Source organism: Astatotilapia calliptera, chromosome 11, assembly GCF_964374335.1.
Source record: "Astatotilapia calliptera chromosome 11, fAstCal68.1, whole genome shotgun sequence".
NCBI classification, from domain to species: domain Eukaryota; kingdom Metazoa; phylum Chordata; class Actinopteri; order Cichliformes; family Cichlidae; genus Astatotilapia; species Astatotilapia calliptera.
The window spans coordinates 19,676,451-19,692,193 of NC_137432.1; the positions used below are offsets into that span (position 1 = coordinate 19,676,451).

At 40.3% G+C, this 15,743-nt stretch overlaps 3 protein-coding genes across 6 annotated transcripts; 1 reads left to right on the forward strand and 2 right to left on the reverse strand.

The window, feature by feature from the left end:
• The first annotated feature begins 148 nt into the window (after nucleotides 1-148).
• On the forward strand, nucleotides 149-2,445 carry LOC113032126 (uncharacterized). Its single transcript, XM_026184805.2, has 8 exons — nucleotides 149-277; nucleotides 586-903; nucleotides 985-1,260; nucleotides 1,349-1,402; nucleotides 1,500-1,679; nucleotides 1,787-1,828; nucleotides 1,920-1,979; nucleotides 2,102-2,445. Exons 1-8 carry the CDS (start codon nucleotides 211-213, stop codon nucleotides 2,107-2,109), a joined length of 1,005 nt encoding a protein of 334 aa, XP_026040590.1. The 5' UTR covers nucleotides 149-210; the 3' UTR covers nucleotides 2,110-2,445.
• LOC113032125 (obscurin-like) lies at nucleotides 2,063-4,934 on the reverse strand. 3 transcript variants are annotated; one of them, XM_026184802.2, is made up of 8 exons: nucleotides 4,777-4,934; nucleotides 4,095-4,379; nucleotides 3,705-3,995; nucleotides 3,354-3,626; nucleotides 2,949-3,215; nucleotides 2,760-2,858; nucleotides 2,614-2,639; nucleotides 2,063-2,534 (listed from the first exon to the last, which is right to left on the reverse strand). In XM_026184802.2, exons 1-8 carry the CDS (start codon nucleotides 4,847-4,849, stop codon nucleotides 2,412-2,414), a joined length of 1,437 nt encoding a protein of 478 aa, XP_026040587.2. In that variant the 5' UTR covers nucleotides 4,850-4,934; the 3' UTR covers nucleotides 2,063-2,411. The 3 variants fall into 3 exon arrangements, 2 of the variants coding, with proteins under 2 accessions (XP_026040587.2, XP_026040586.2); XR_013912107.1 differs by having other exon boundaries at nucleotides 2,423-2,534; nucleotides 2,949-2,992; nucleotides 3,099-3,215; nucleotides 3,354-3,995; XM_026184801.2 differs by having other exon boundaries at nucleotides 3,354-3,995.
• A 6,781-nt stretch (nucleotides 4,935-11,715) lies between these two features.
• On the reverse strand, nucleotides 11,716-15,634 carry cyp21a2 (cytochrome P450, family 21, subfamily A, polypeptide 2). 2 transcript variants are annotated; one of them, XM_026185111.2, is made up of 12 exons: nucleotides 15,480-15,634; nucleotides 15,130-15,312; nucleotides 14,947-15,036; nucleotides 14,718-14,872; nucleotides 14,529-14,624; nucleotides 14,250-14,360; nucleotides 14,074-14,160; nucleotides 13,817-13,897; nucleotides 13,525-13,638; nucleotides 13,268-13,434; nucleotides 12,228-12,331; nucleotides 11,716-12,142 (listed from the first exon to the last, which is right to left on the reverse strand). In XM_026185111.2, exons 1-12 carry the CDS (start codon nucleotides 15,592-15,594, stop codon nucleotides 11,877-11,879), a joined length of 1,569 nt encoding a protein of 522 aa, XP_026040896.1. In that variant the 5' UTR covers nucleotides 15,595-15,634; the 3' UTR covers nucleotides 11,716-11,876. The 2 variants fall into 2 exon arrangements, with proteins under 2 accessions (XP_026040896.1, XP_026040895.1); XM_026185110.2 differs by having other exon boundaries at nucleotides 13,817-13,900.
• Nucleotides 15,635-15,743: the final 109 nt, after the last annotated feature.

Here is a 15,743-nt window from a genome sequence, read left to right on the forward strand (position 1 = left end):
CCAGAAAGCAACTTGGCCACAAAACTGGCCAAATGTAATGCCTAGTTCTTGCCACACTGTGGTATTGTTGATCACATAATCAGGTAAAGAACATCCAAAAGACTCATGGTAGTTTCCAGTTGAGACTTCTATGTAACTTCAAGGAAGTGAAAATAAAAAGGTCTAGAGGTGACTGATCTTTGTCTCTTCACTAGCTGCATTACACAGAACATGTTACATTTATATCTTCAGGGTTACCTTTCTTTAATTCTGTTGAATGTCGCATCAGGATTTGGAGGTAAGCAGTTCTGCAGATAATGTCTGGATCTGATTGGATAAAAATAAACGCTTTTTAACTATGCTTGCTACATTTGTAATTAAGTAACTAAAGGTTTATTCAGTGTATATCATCTTGGCTCCAAAAATTATTTAACAACAAATGCAATTTCATTATATGCCATGAATCTAAAAATATGCATACTGCTAATCTGATATTGCATATTTTGGTGTAAACTTTCTAACCAGCAAAAATGAGGTACTTGCTTCCTTGAATGCGATGCATGTATTAGTACATTTAGACTCATTATTTAACTTTTGGCTTAACAGATACTGAGCCCATCTTAGCTGTTCAAGAAGAAGATGTAGCTCTCACTTGTTTCAGTCAAAATGACACGGATCCAAACAGCTTCTACAGATACAGCGTGACAAAGTTTGCTACAGATCCTAATCAAGTGAAGGATATGTTTAAATGGCCCACACCGAGCAACGATGTGTATAAACGTGTAAAATGGGTAGCTGATGGAAATGGACAAAAATGCTTAACTCTGACAAAACTTCAAAAATCCGACGCAGGACTGTACACTTGTGAAATGTGGAAAGGATGGGACCGTGTTGCGGCCAAAAACATATCTTTGAGAATAAAAGGTAAAACTTTTTACTACTTTCTCTTTACTTTGCAAGCAAATATCTCACTGGTGAGTCACATGATTTGTTATGATCTTGCAGACTGCAAAGTCCTTGAACCTGTGAAGGCCGCACCCAGCATGCCTGCCAAGTTAAACTGCCCAGTAAACATGACAAGTGGACAACAAGAACCTCAAAACATCTCCTGGGCAATCCAGAAAGGAGACATGCGTGAATCACTCGACTCCAGCAAAGCCAAAACTGATGGTACATCTCTGACTTTCCAGTCTGTGAACACCAGCGACAGTGGCTGGTATACATGCAGTTACACGCTTGGTAAAACTCAGCGCTGCTTTGACACCAATCTACAAGTACAAGGTCAGTGATTTTTTTCTTTGACATGTCAAAAGCAATGATCAAACATACACACAAGTAATATGTAAGATTCCTGTTTTTTCACACGAAGCTTTTGTGACCACAACGGTTCCGGTTATTCCAACAAAAACTCCGAGTCTGCCAGGTCTGTTTGCCTTTGCTGTCTTGCACATTCATTAAATCATATTTATGATTATATGTTCACTATATTGTTGCTTTAACTTTCGCCTTGTTCTCTTTAGCACCAAAAGCCAATGATATATCTCTGTCGCAAAGGAAGGAGGAGAGCAATGATGCTTTAATTGCAGTTGTGGTCTGTGTCATTTTGGGGATGATCATAATTGCTGCTGTGATTGGACTCGTTGTGTACCGCAGATGCAAAACCCAGAGAATCACACAGTTACACCAGAGGCGCTTTAACGGTTTGATCTGACTTTAAACTCTTTCATTCTTATCACACTGTCATGCAGTCACACTAACTTTACGTAGTGTTGAGTTGTTTAAATATTTCTGTTTTCTTGTTATTCAGGTAATTGTATGTCTACATATGAGATTGTTGCACCTTTGACGAGTGAGTGCAAACTCTCTTCTTACTGCGCTTTTTAGCCACTGTGATGCCTTTCTGTTCAACACTTGACTTGAACCTTTTTCTTTTTTCACAGATACTCCAGGCCAGCGAATCAACAGTCTGTATCAAATGCCAGACGAAAGCTTAGTTACCTGTAAGTTGTATGAGGTTTTGCCTCCTTTATGAAATTGTTCAAATCTTATCATGTCAACAAAAAACAACCCAACAACAACGAAAACCAAAGAAACCAAAACATTTTTCTCTCCTTTGTTGCAGTCCAATAATAAATATTTTCAAGTAAGGAAGAAGATTCTCCTTTGCAGTTATCTCATCTTTGCAGTGTGGGTTGGATTTTCAAAAGTAGATAAGTTTGCATGCTTATAATGTAACCAATCATGTTTTTGTAACTTTATTTCTTTAAAATCTTGCATGCATGTCTGTAGCAAGGCAAAGGAGGAGCTGATTTACTGTGCATTTCTGTTTCTTGAAATAGAAAAAAGTCTGTTTTCAAACAGGTTTTGTAAACCACATCTGTTGATGATTTTGAAGTTTGTGATAAAGACAAAGAATAGCATGTGGTTTCACTCTAGTTCACAGCTTGTAATAAATCATAAAAACTGGTTGTTGCAGTGGCTGCTTCTCTTTTTAAATGTAGTTGCTGTTGTTGTTCCTCATTACGATCATCCTGAACGACCTCGTACACATGAGTCTGAGGAGAAGAGCACCAACATTAGTGAAATAGGACATGTGAGCTTGACTCGGCATGATCCTGTTTTTTGATATCTTACCATTTCAGTACTGGGCTGATCATTAGCTGCAGACCAAGAAGGAAAACATTGTGGTCATTGTGGAAATATTCAATCTCCATCAAAGCCTTAGAGTAATTCATGTTGTAGCTGTTGTTTGGTTGTAATTTCTGAAGCACATTCAGTACCTGCATCCTTGTTGCGCTTCCTCTTGGTGTAAATGTAGAGCCCACCCGCCACTATCAGGATGACCAGAGGCAGGCCTACCCAGGCAGGCGTTTGCAGAGCTGGGGAAAGGAATAATTTTCCGATCAGTTTGGTCATGAATAGAAGGTGCATTCAGCAGACAAGGCAACAGTAAAGTAATTCATGCTTACGGTCAACGGCACGCCACTTTTTTGATGCCACCCGAGCGCCCTCTCTGTGCACAGAGCATGTTATATCTTCGTATGATCGCACTGATGACTCTGGGAAAATTAACTTCTTTATCAGAGTATTATTGATATTCATTAATTCACTCTGCCAACCTTTGTGGGCACTTCCTGACCAAGTTAATTCAAAGTCATTTTCACATTCTGTGGCACAGGTAAGTGCACAGGTCAAGGTGAGATTCTCTCCTCTGAGCCCTGCAGGCATTGCAGTTACTGTAAAAATGTAGAACATGAGAGATGAAACATCAGATATCGATAGCTATCTCTCCATCTCTCCATCTCTCTCTCTTTCTCTCTCATATTTGTATGTGTATATATATACACTTGCATCTACAAAGTTTTAATACTTACCATCAAGGGTATGCAGCCTGAATTTATTGAGCACATCTTTTTTATCAGTGGAGTGTGAACACTGGTAGTCTCCAGCATGCAGTGAGCTCAGTCTGCTAATGACCAGAGAGGAATCTTGATTAACATGTGATGCTTTTATTTGGCCATTATCAGGTGAGCTAGCATCTCTCAGTTGCTTTTCACGCAAAGTCCACTTCATATCAGGAGAGGAAGTGTTGCCACAATTCAATAGTACTGACTCACCCACTGTGGCAAACACTTCCTCTAGTCCATCTGGGGGAAAGGGAGAACTGGTCACACTTTGTACGTACTGAGCAACATCTTTCATTTTGTGTACAGGCTGTGTAGCACCTTCTACTGTTGTCGTATAACTGATGGTGGCTTTAACAAGGTCATTCTGAGTTAGATGACATCTCCATTTCCTGTGGTGGTCTGTCGATTTTGTATCAATGATCAGTTTAGAGAAGCAATTACGTGGATGTTCAATTACAAATCTGCTTCCATTTATTGGTGTATCATCCTCAGAGCTCCAGTTGATATGAAGCTCTTTGCGGTTGAAACAGGGGTCAGCTCCTTTATCTGTACTGAGGTAACAATGAAGCTCCATCTTTTTGTCATTTGCAGGAAGTGACCTTTCAGTAACTGGTGGATAAAAAAAAGTGAGCATTGTGATATTTTTGTTTACTATTTCTGTATGTAAAACAAAAAAACAAAAAGAAGGTGTGAAGCAAAAATACTTACTGCAAAGAATTCGAAGTGAAACACTTGACTTGAGCGTTCCACTCTTACACGTATAAAGCCGTGCGTCATTGAGCACCAGCTGAGTAATCTGCAGAGAGCAGTCTTTGAGCAGGCGATACCTGTGGCTGCTTGGAGCTGTCGGTTTTTCTTTCTTTATAATCTCATCAGTTAAATTAAATTCTGCACTCATGTCCCAGCTGATAGAAGAACAGGTTTTGATAGAAGGGATACCACATGGCAAAGTAACATTATCTCCTTCTACAGCGACCATTAGCAAAGGGTTCCCTGAAGAAAATTACAGAAAAATGCATTTTTTTTAAATGAAAAAGATTTCTTAAAATCTATATATGCCATAAAATGAAAACTGTAACACTTGTGTACATGTGAGCAGTTCACAAAGGACTGAGTGAATATCTGAGATCACAATTATTTTGTGAGTTATTTTTATTATGGTTATTTTGCTATGATACAATATAAGGTAAAAAAAAAATCAGTAACCACTGACTAATTATTTTTCTGTGACACCAACAAGTTTTGTCTCATAACGGTGCCTCGTGGGTTAGAAAACAATCAGAAAGGATGAAATCAAGCCATGTCCAAGAGGGTTTTACAAGGTACCGCGTGTGAATATATTACATCATGTGTATATATATTTATAGGTGTTATATGTTTGTTTAATTACCAGTTGGATGATGTCCACTTGCTGCCTGTGTGAGATAAAAAAGACAGATTACCAACAGTGAGAGCGAGTCCATCTTGCCGTTTCCAGATTTTCTCTGTTATTGCAAAATGCTCTTATAGCAGAAGTTTTGCAAAACACTTTTCCAGGAAATGACACATGAAGATCATGTTTAACTGAGGAGAATGACTCATAAGAGAAATTTATATTTATGTAGTGATCGAGTCCGTCATGTTTATCCAAAATTGTCACAATCACTTTAAGTGTTGTGACTGTTGTGATTTACCTGTCAATTAAATTACTTTTAATAATAACGTCTACATTCCTTTTTATCACCAGGATGCTATTAATTGTGTAACAACCCAAACAGCAGATACTGCTGTATCCAGTGCTGTGGAGACTGCATTTTTAAGGTTTGTCCACCAGGTGGTGCTGTCAGATTCAGTGAAACCTGCAAAAAAGAAGGCTCTTTCACATTGTGGTGTCCAACTCCGTAGATACATTAACAGCATTCATTTTTACGACTTTTTACTCCTCTCACTTTAGTTTTTCATTTTGCAAAAATATAATTACTTATATGATCATTGTTGTAATTTCCCTCCACTACAGGTGAACATTAATGAGCACCAACAGTACAGTTATTCTGTGCATTGCCAATGAAGAAATAAAGACTTTGGTTTGGACATTTTATTCAGTGATGGTGGAACAAATAACTTTGATAATAAAGTGTAAGAATGAATAAGAATAAGAAGAGAAAATATAAATATGTGAAACATAAATTTGCACATGCATGGCCAACGCAAACAACAAGTCAGCAATACACCCACTGCAGCTCAGGGATTAGTCACAGGTCTTGGACGTGCTACAACTTCATAGGACTTGATTTTAAGCACAACACTGGCAACTCCTCTCAGATCAGGCAGTGAGGTCTCGCTCTCAGGCAGGAGGAACTGAAAATCTCTCAGCAAGTAGGCACTGAACAGAAAAAGCTCCATTTTGGCCACAGACTCTCCCAGGCAGAGCCGAGCCCCCCCTCCAAAAGGGATCAGGTCACGGGTGGAGCCGCCTCCGCTTCCTCCTCCTTCATTCAGAAAGCGCTCTGAAAGAGAGAGTGTCAATACTTTATTTGAACTCTTCTGAGCCAAGTGAAATGAACACAAATCACACAGCGTTTGGGACAGTACCTGGTTTGAAGCTGTATGGGTCAGGCCAAACTTCAGGATCATGATGTGCTCCAAAAAGATTAGGAATGATGACTGTGTTCTTAGGGATGAAATAACCTGCAATGCTAAACATGAGGAGGAGTCAAATATTTGTCATGAGGCCAACTAAAAACAGTGTTAATAAGCAACTTAACAACATTAGAAAATGTGTACGTCAGACATTTGTCTGTGTATGAATGTTCATTTAAATAGAAATATGCTGTTTTTCCAGGTTTCATGTGTGTGTGTAGTTTATATTCTTACGTTTTCTTATCTTTGCAAATTTTCTTTCTGTACAAAAACAAAAAATAAGCAACTGATTATTTGTCGGTTGTTTGCTTTTTTTTTGCTTTTTTTTTAAAACTTCTCCGTAAGAACTCTCTGTTATTATTTTTCTCTCCCAACTTTAACTGCAAGTGCAATGATTAATTGTATTTATTGGGCCAGTTTTGTGGCTTATGCAACAAAACTGGCAGTTATGGATCGCAGAACAACCAAAAGACTGGTTATAGTTTCAAGTCGAGACTTCTGCGTAACGTCAAGGAAAGGAAAATAAGTGGAAGCAAAAATAAAAAGGCCTGTGTGTGACTGATCTTTGTCTCTTCACTAGCTGTTCCATTTTATGCAAAACCCGGAGAATCACACAGTTACACTAGAGGCACCTTTTTGGATTGATCTGACTTTCAACACTTTCATTCTTATGAAAGAGTTGAAAGTCTCATGTCTTTTGACCAAGACATGTCCTTCAATGCACATATTAAACAAATGTGTACGACTGCGTTCTTCCATTTGCGCAACATCTCCAAAATTAGAAATATCCTGTCTCAGAGTGACGCTGAAAAACTAGTTCATGCATTTATTACTTCCAGGCTGGACGACTGCAATTCATTATTATCAGGATGTCCAAAAAACTCACTGAAAAGCCTTCAGCTAATCCAAAATGCTGCAGCAAGAGTACTGACAGGGACTAGAAAGAGAGAGCATATTTCTCCTGTTTTGGCTTCCCTTCATTGGCTTCCTGTTAAATTCAGAATTGAATTCAAAATCCTGCTCCTCACATACAAGGTCTTAAATAATCAGGCCCCATCTTATCTTAATGACCTTGTAGTACCATATCACCCTATTAGAGCACTTCGCTCTCGCTCTGCAGGCCTACTTGTTGTTCCTAGAGTATTTAAAAGTAGAATGGGAGGGAGAGCCTTCAGTTTTCAGGCCCCTCTTCTGTGGAACCAGCTTCCAGTTTGGATTCGGGAGACAGACACTATCTCTACTTTTAAGATTAGGCTTAAAACTTTCCTTTTTGCTAAAGCATATAGTTAGGGCTGGACCAGGTGACCCTGAATCCTCCCTTAGTTATGCTGCAATAGACGTAGGCTGCCGGGGGATTCCCATGATGCATTGAGTTTTTCCTTTCCAGTCACCTTTCTCACTCACTGGTCGTGTCCAAATTCATGGGCTGCATCCTCCTGAGGCTGCATTTGTAAACCGATTACATCACAGCGACGCGACGAAGGCTGTCCAAATTCGTAGACTCCTCCAAATGCAGCCGACAAATGCGTCCTCCTTTTCCCCGAATTTGAAGGATGGGTCGGGTGTGTCCTTCGTGGCCCACCTTATCCCAGAATTCATAGCGCGGCCCAGCCAAACTCCAGTTTCCAACAATGCTCCTAAGTTTTACCAATGCTCCGCTACTAAGTTTTAAAATTACTCATACTAATCTTTCTGGGTCACAAAATAAAGTTTTAACATATTTTCAGGCGAGAAAGTAGTTGTGTAAACATCAAATATCTGCTCGGTTTATCAAGATGTCACATATTTGCAAAAGTGCTTCGACGTTTTCGGAGACGTCTGCTACCCACCAGCTCGACAGCTAGCCGAGAGCTCGAGGGTCACTGGAGCCGCTGAGAACGGCACAACTCCCGGCACATCACTTTCAGATCACCGCAGTCTACTCAGGTTAAACGTGATATATAAGTCACTTAGGCAACCTAAAAATGTTATTGTTGGGCTTTTTTCACTGTTTGATTTGTTCCTGAGTAAATCGGTTTGGCTGAGATTAAAGTCCTAGTTTTCACACAGCTGAATAAACGTCAAACAGAAAACTGATTAAACAGAAGTGTGAGACGGTTGAGAATTTACGCCAGTGTCCTGTTATATTTTAGATAGGAAGGAGCAGACGGCTGAGTTCATTAAACTCCACCGAGACAGCGGTGACGTAAATCAGAAGGCTAGACCGTCCAATTTCCACAGCCGTTTACTTCCGGCCTACCCGACCTTCTGAGGACCCGGCCCACGTAGACCGCGAAGGCCGGGTCCTCAGGAGGATGCAGCCCATGAATTTGGACACGACCACTATGTGTTAGCAGACCTCTCTGCATTGAATCATATCTGTTATTAATCTCTGTCTCTCTTCCAGAGCATGTCTTATCCTGTCTTCCTTCTCTCACCCCAATTGGTCCCAGCAGATGTCCCCCCCTCCCTGAGCCTGGTTCTGCTGGAGGTTTCTTCCTGTTAAAAGGGAGTTTTTCCTTCCCACTGTCGCCAAAGTGCTTGCTCATAGGGGGTCATATGATTGTTGGGTTTTTCTCTGTATCTATTATTGTAGGATCTACTGTACAATATAAAGCACCTTGAGGTGACTGTTGTTGTGTTTTGGCGCTATATAAATAAAATTGAATTGAAATTATCACACTATCATAATGTAGTGTTGAGTTGTTTAAATGGTTCGGTGTTTTCTTGTTATTCAGGTAATTGTATGTCTACATATGAAATTGTTGCACCTTTGGGGAGTGAGTGCCAACTCTCTTCTTACTGCGCTTTTTAGCCTCTTTGATGCCTTTCTGTTCAACACTTGACTTGAACCTTTTTCTTTTCTCACAGATAATCCAAGCCAGCTTGTCAGCAGTCTCTACCCAATGCCAGATGTAATCTTGGTTACTTGTTAGCGGTATCATGCCTTGTTTTCTCAATTGATTATGATTTTCAAATCTTAGCCTGTCGCAAAAAATAATTTCTCTCTTTTACTGCAGTCCAATATTAGCCACTTTCAAGCTAAAGAAGATTTTCCTCAGCAGTTATCTCATCTTTTTTTGTTTAGTTTGACTGAGTGTGTAAAATAAAATTTTAAAATGAATAATTTAAAAACCATATTATTGAAATAAAATGTGTTTTTCAAAATTGCTTACAATGTAATCATACATTTTTTAAATTTACTTTAAAACATCTTGCATGCATGTCTGGCAAAGGAGGAGCTGATTTACTGTGCATTTCTGTTTCTTGAAATAGAAAAAAGTCTGTTTTCAAACAGGTTTTGTAAACCACATCTGTTGATGATTTTGAAGTTTGTGATAAAGACAAAGAATAGCATGTGGTTTCACTCTAGTTCACAGCTTGTAATAAATCATAAAAACTGGTTGTTGCAGTGGCTGCTTCTCTTTTTAAATGTTGTTGTTGTTGTTGTTCCTCATTACGATCATCCTGAACGACCTCGTACACATGAGTCTGAGGAGAAGAGCACCAACATTAGTGAAATAGGACATGTGAGCTTGACTCGGCATGATCCTGTTTTTTGATATCTTTCAAAAATATCTTTCAGTACTGGGCTGATCATTAGCTGCAGACCAAGAAGGAAAACATTGTGGTCATTGTGGAAGTATTCAACCTTCAGATCCAGAATAAATCGGATTTATTCCCCAGATCCTTGTTGCGCTTCCTCTTGGTGTAAATGTAAAATGGCCTGTATTTATATAGCGCTTTTACTAGTCCCTAAGGACCCCAAAGCGCTTTACATATCCAGTCATCCATCCACCCATTCACGCACACATTCACACACTGGTGATGGCAAGCTACATTGTAGCCACAGCCACCCTGGGGCGCACTGACAGAGGCGAGGTTGCCGGACACTGGCGCCACCGGGCCCTCTGACCACCACCAGTAGGCAACGGGTGAAGTGTCTTGCCCAAGGACACAACGACCGAGACTGTCCGAGCCGGGGCTCGAACCGGCAACCTTCCGATTACAAGGCGAACTCCCAACTCTTGAGCCACGATCGCCCCATAGAATCCTCCCTTCCACTATCAGAATGATTAGGAGGATACTTACAGGCATGTGTTTGCAGAGCTGGGGAAAGCAATCATTTTCATCAGTTGAATCAAGAACAGAGGTTGCATGAAGATGCAACCGTTCAGTAATTCATGCATACAGTCAGCAATGCATCACTTCTTTGATGTCATCGAAGCACCTTCTGTCTGTGGTGGCTTTCATACATATTTCAGGAGGACTGAGGGTTTCTTTAAACTCAGTTCAGTTGATTGAGCTGGAGCTATGTTTAGCTATGTGTCTGAGGTATTTGTAGTTTCAGTACCGTTTTTGAGCTATGAGTGCACTTGTTGCCAAATGCAGTAGTCTGATTGGTCAGATCTGGGGACAGTTTACCCTGCCCAGGAAGAAAGGGCTACCCTCGTGTAGGCCCACAACCCAGAAGGTGACATAGAGTCAGGTGCAGTGTGTGCTGGGTGGCATTCAAGAAGAGAGACCCTGGCAGTCCATTCCCTAGCTATCAAAGTTGGATGTTGTAAATTAAACTTTCTAAACCCATGCAGGTGTGAGCAGTTAATGACCTTAATAAAGGACAGGGCCGTAATGCAACATGTAATTTAATTACTTGCCAGAGAAAGCTTTTCATTAACTTCTCATTTTTTAACTTTCTCGTTACAACACAAACCCATTCAGTTGCACGAAATGACACAGGAACCTCACTTTTTGCTCATGAGAGTGAGTCATAAGAGATGAGTTATTTTTACTTGTAAGAGTTATTTATGTTGACTCTGCTACAGTCACTTTAACTCTCGTGACTGCTGTGTGTTTTACATGTGGGTTACTATTTTGATAAAGGTGCCATCGTAGCTCAAGAGTTGTGTGTTTGTCTCGTAATCGGAAGGTTGCCAGTTCGAGCCCCGGCTTGGACAGTCTTGGTCATTGTGTCCTTGGGCAAGACACTTCACCTAAAGCCTACTGGTGATGGCCAGGGGGCCGATGGTGCGATATGGCAGCCTCGCCCCTGTTAGTCTGCCCCAGGGCAGCTGTGGCTACAACTGTAGCTTGCCTCCACCAGTGTATGAATGTGAGAGTGAAAGAATAGTGGTATTGTAAAGTGCTTTGAGGGGTACTGAAAAGCATATATATAAATACAATCCATTATTATTGTTTCAAATAATAACTTTTACATTCCTTTTCATCATGAGTAGGATATTAATGATGAAAACCCAAACAGCAGATACGCCTGTAACCCAGTGCTGAGGAGAAACTGGACTTATCCCATACATTATGCCACTGTGTGGCATTTTTAAGAGTCAGTGGAGTTTTCTATGTGTTATGTAGTGTATGGGAATGTCCAGGTCCCTGCGAGATGAATGAGAATAGTGGGCGTATTAGTGGGAGGTGCTTAGGTGACAAAAGGCTGTGCACCAGGTGTGGAGTAGGCCTTTGTCTTGCTCAGTGAACGGGGTAGTAAATGTACTACTGGGTAGATTACTCACTATAGCTGATTAACTGACAAGCTGAATGTTTTAGTCGGACCAACACATATATATATATATTTAATTATCTGATATTTTTTGCATAGTTAATAAAGCTGCTTGTGACTGCACTCTAATGGGACATTTCTGACTGCAGTGTTTGTTTTAATTTCGCAAGAGTGGTCACCTATTGTCAGGGTTATCGCCACTGAAGAAATAAAGACTTTGGTTTGGACATTTTATTCAGTGATGGTGGAACAAATAACTTTGATAATAAAGTGTAAGAATAAATAAGAATAAGAAGAGAAAAAATAAATATGTGAAACATAAATTTGCACATGCATGGCCAACACAAACAACAAGTCAGCAATACACCCACTGCAGCTCAGGGATTAGTCACAGGTCTTGGACGTGCTACAACATCATAGGACTTGATCTTAAGCACAACACTGGCAACTCCTCTCAGATCAGGCAGTGAGGTCTCGCTCTCAGGCAGGAGGAACTGAAAATCTCTCAGCAAGTAGGCACTGAACAGAAAAAGCTCCATTTTGGCCACAGACTCTCCCAGGCAGAGCCGAGCCCCCCCTCCAAAAGGGATCAGGTCACGGGTGGAGCCGCCTCCGCTTCCCCCTCCTTCATTCAGAAAGCGCTCTGAAAGAGAGAGTGTCAATACTTTATTTGAACTCTTCTGAGCCAAGTGAAATGAACACAAATCACACAGCGTTTGGGACAGTACCTGGTTTGAAGCTGTATGGGTCAGGCCAAACTTCAGGATCATGATGTGCTCCAAAAAGATTAGGAATGATGACTGTGTTCTTAGGGATGAAATAACCTGCAATGCTAAACATGAGGAGGAGCCATGTATTTGTCTTAATGCCAAGTATCAAGCAACACACATACATAACAGGGCAACAGCAGAAAATGTGTATGTGTGTATGCCTCTTTGTTTGTTGTTGTTGTTTTTTCAGGTTTTGGTTAATTTAAATAATGTCTACACATCTTCTTTCTGCACAATTACATAAATAAACAATGCTGGTGCTTGTTGTTTTAATAAATTACATTTTTCTAAAGGTAATTCAAGTGGATGTCTCTTCATAAGTCTGATCTTGGAGGAAGAGCGGTGCCAAATGTTGCAATACTTCATACTTCCAGCATCACATTCCAGCATACTTCATTAATTAAAACCACTCCCTTTGGAGAAATGTGAGACTGTGGGAGATCTGGAGACCTCAGCCAGGCTGTACTAGCACATGTATCTCACACATAAACACACACGCACACACAAAGACAATTGTGTTTTCATATCTTTGTGGAGACATCTAATTGACATAATGCTTTCCCTAGCCGCTTACCCTGACCCTAACCATCAAAAATAAACGAAATGAGTGCCTGATACTAAAATCACATTTTAGTATCAGTAATATATTTTATATATAATATACTTTTATATAATAATAAAAAAGTTATTATTTGAAACAATAATAATGGATTGTATTTATATATATGCTTTTCAGTACCCCTCAAAGCACTTTACAATACTGATCCTTCAAACTCGTGGGGACATGGATTTTGTCCCCATAAGGGCTGTTGGTCCGCACAACAAAAGAAAACTTCAAATTTTTGGTCCCACAAAGATATGTAAACATGGTACATGTGTGTACACACCCCCATCTACACACACACACACACACTCACACATATACACACACAGGTACTTAGTCAGTAGTGCTTATTGTGTGTTGTGTAGTTCCTGCTATTTATTATGTGCAGGCTGACCTGCTGTCTCTGATGGCTCTGTGTGGTACTGCCAAAGGGGCGACTGGCCTGAGCCTGAGCACCTCACTGATCAGAGAGCAGAGGACCGGAAGTCTGTGTCTGTCGCTGTATTTAGGGTATCGGCCCTCCAATACTGTGCACAGCTCCTCATATACCAACTCCTGCACCTGTAGATTACATTAGAAAGGATGCATAAAAAACAAAAACATGTATTTTGTTTTAACTTTTTTTTGTTTTTTGGTAAAAATTCCCAGTGCCTCTGGTCTGTGCAGGAGGAAGGCCACCATCCAGTTTAGCCAGGCCGCAGTAGTCTCTGTTCCCCCGATAAGAAGGTCCACTGTTGCCATGTGAACATGAATATCTGTTAATAGCTGGGAACATGAAGACATGTAATTTAATACTTTTACAGTGTTGCATGTTTCCACTTCTAATTGTGATCTTGAACTAAGCTTGCTCTATCATCATAGTTTGTAAAATTATCGGGACTTCAGGTGATTTATTAAGGAAAGCAGTCCACTATCTCTCCTGGTATTCACTGTATGTACTCACCGCTTTGTCTTCTGTGTTCTGATTGTCAAGTCCCTGGAGGAGGGATCCTGTGATGACATCCTGATTTTTTTTGTCCTGTGACTGCTTAAATAAATAGCAAAAGTAGATTAAAAGAGAGTTATTTTGGATGTTTTTAAATAACTTGTGTGATTTTGTGTTTGGTTTCACAAAATCACAGCAAGTATTTTCTTTGTCTTGCGATCTGAATGATTTCAATTCATGAGATCATTATTTTCTTATCATCTTACATTACTAACCTTGTAATTGTTGAGATGTCTTCCTATGATTTCGTCTCTCCTGACCACCTCTTTCAGAAGATGGGCAAAAACAGGATTGGGTAATTTCTTTGAGAGAACAAATGACATGAAATTATTTTCACAACATGGTACTGGTTTTATTTATTTGACCAATAGTCTAAATGGTGGATATTTACTCTAAGCAGTGGGAAAGAGTCCAGGGCTGATATCCAAGCGGAGCCCCACAGAGCAACAATCTCATTGAGACATCTGTGCAACTCCTGCAGCTCCGATGAGCTCTTATCATACTACAAGACACAAAGTAATGAGACACACTGTCCAAAAACAGAGGGAACGAGATGTCGTCATGCTTATCCTCAAGAGTTTCACTTCCTGATTAACAGAACATTATGAATGTACCTTTTCTAAGACGGTGACATGAAAACAAACAGAACTAGGGGGAGAAGAATACTCACTTCTATTCCGAAAGCCAGAGTGGTGATGACATTACTGGCCGCCACAGTAAAATCCTCTGACAGATCTACAGCACAGCCTTTATAGCCCATCAAAACCTAAACAGTGAACAAACCCGTGCTTTATCCCGAGCATTTGGTTTGCAAAGTCTTCCTTCTAAAATCTTGTTTTCCAGCTTTTTTTAACTGTACCTTTAACAGATGCAGCGCTTGTCTCTCAATGACATCATGCAACGACTTTTTGCAGCAACGCTGCAGAGAACTATGGACAAGGCGATGTTGTGCCTTCCACTTTTCAGTATAGTCACCTAAAGATATGTTGCAACCTCCCCCAGACACAATATTACCTGAAAGAAACGAGTCAGGGTCATGATATCATATGACAACTACGCAGCCCAGTGCACTGAACTGAACTCTTTACCTGTGTATGAGATCGGTCTCCCGGCAAAGTCACACCATTTCTTCACCAGTGCTTCTCTTATGACTTCGCTGCTGTTCAGCACTACCATAGCTGAAACAACACGATTATAAGTGCAGTGTTTTGGTGTTATGCAACCCGAAATTTACTAAAAATGTCAACCGTTATCAATTAATGGATCATTACTTGTTGTTCCACATTTAAGGCGATAAATGCTTCCATAGCGCTGTGCCAAATTTGTGAGGTGAATTGGTAGATGATCATGTTTCAGCTCCATCATATTACCAATGAGAAAGTGGCCGGGAGGGCCCGGGAGGGAAAGAGATGAGGAGCAGGGAAGAAACTGGTCCAGAAATCTAGAATCATCTCCTACACAGAATTAGAAAAGACAAAGTAAAATTGACAGGCGCAAACGATATAGAATAACAACCAGTTTCAGTTTTGTAAGTCTCCATATTTTTAATTTCATTATTTATTGCAACCATCAAAACCATATACTATAAAAAGACCGTGAATATATACTCAACTTGACTTACTTCCCTTATGATTTTCCTGAACATCTTTGTGTTTCTGACCAGAAATCCAATTCAGCACCATGAACAGCAGTACAACCAGGAACGCAGCTCCCACACTGACTATTGATATTTCCATTATCACTTAGAGTCTTCTCGCGGTGGTCAACACGCAGCCCTGAACATTTATAGTCCTCTCACAGGTCTTAAAGCCTGTCAGCTCGATACAGTGTTTGGTGTTTTCGCTATAATCAAGGACATCCAAATATTTGTTAGGTCAGCATGACT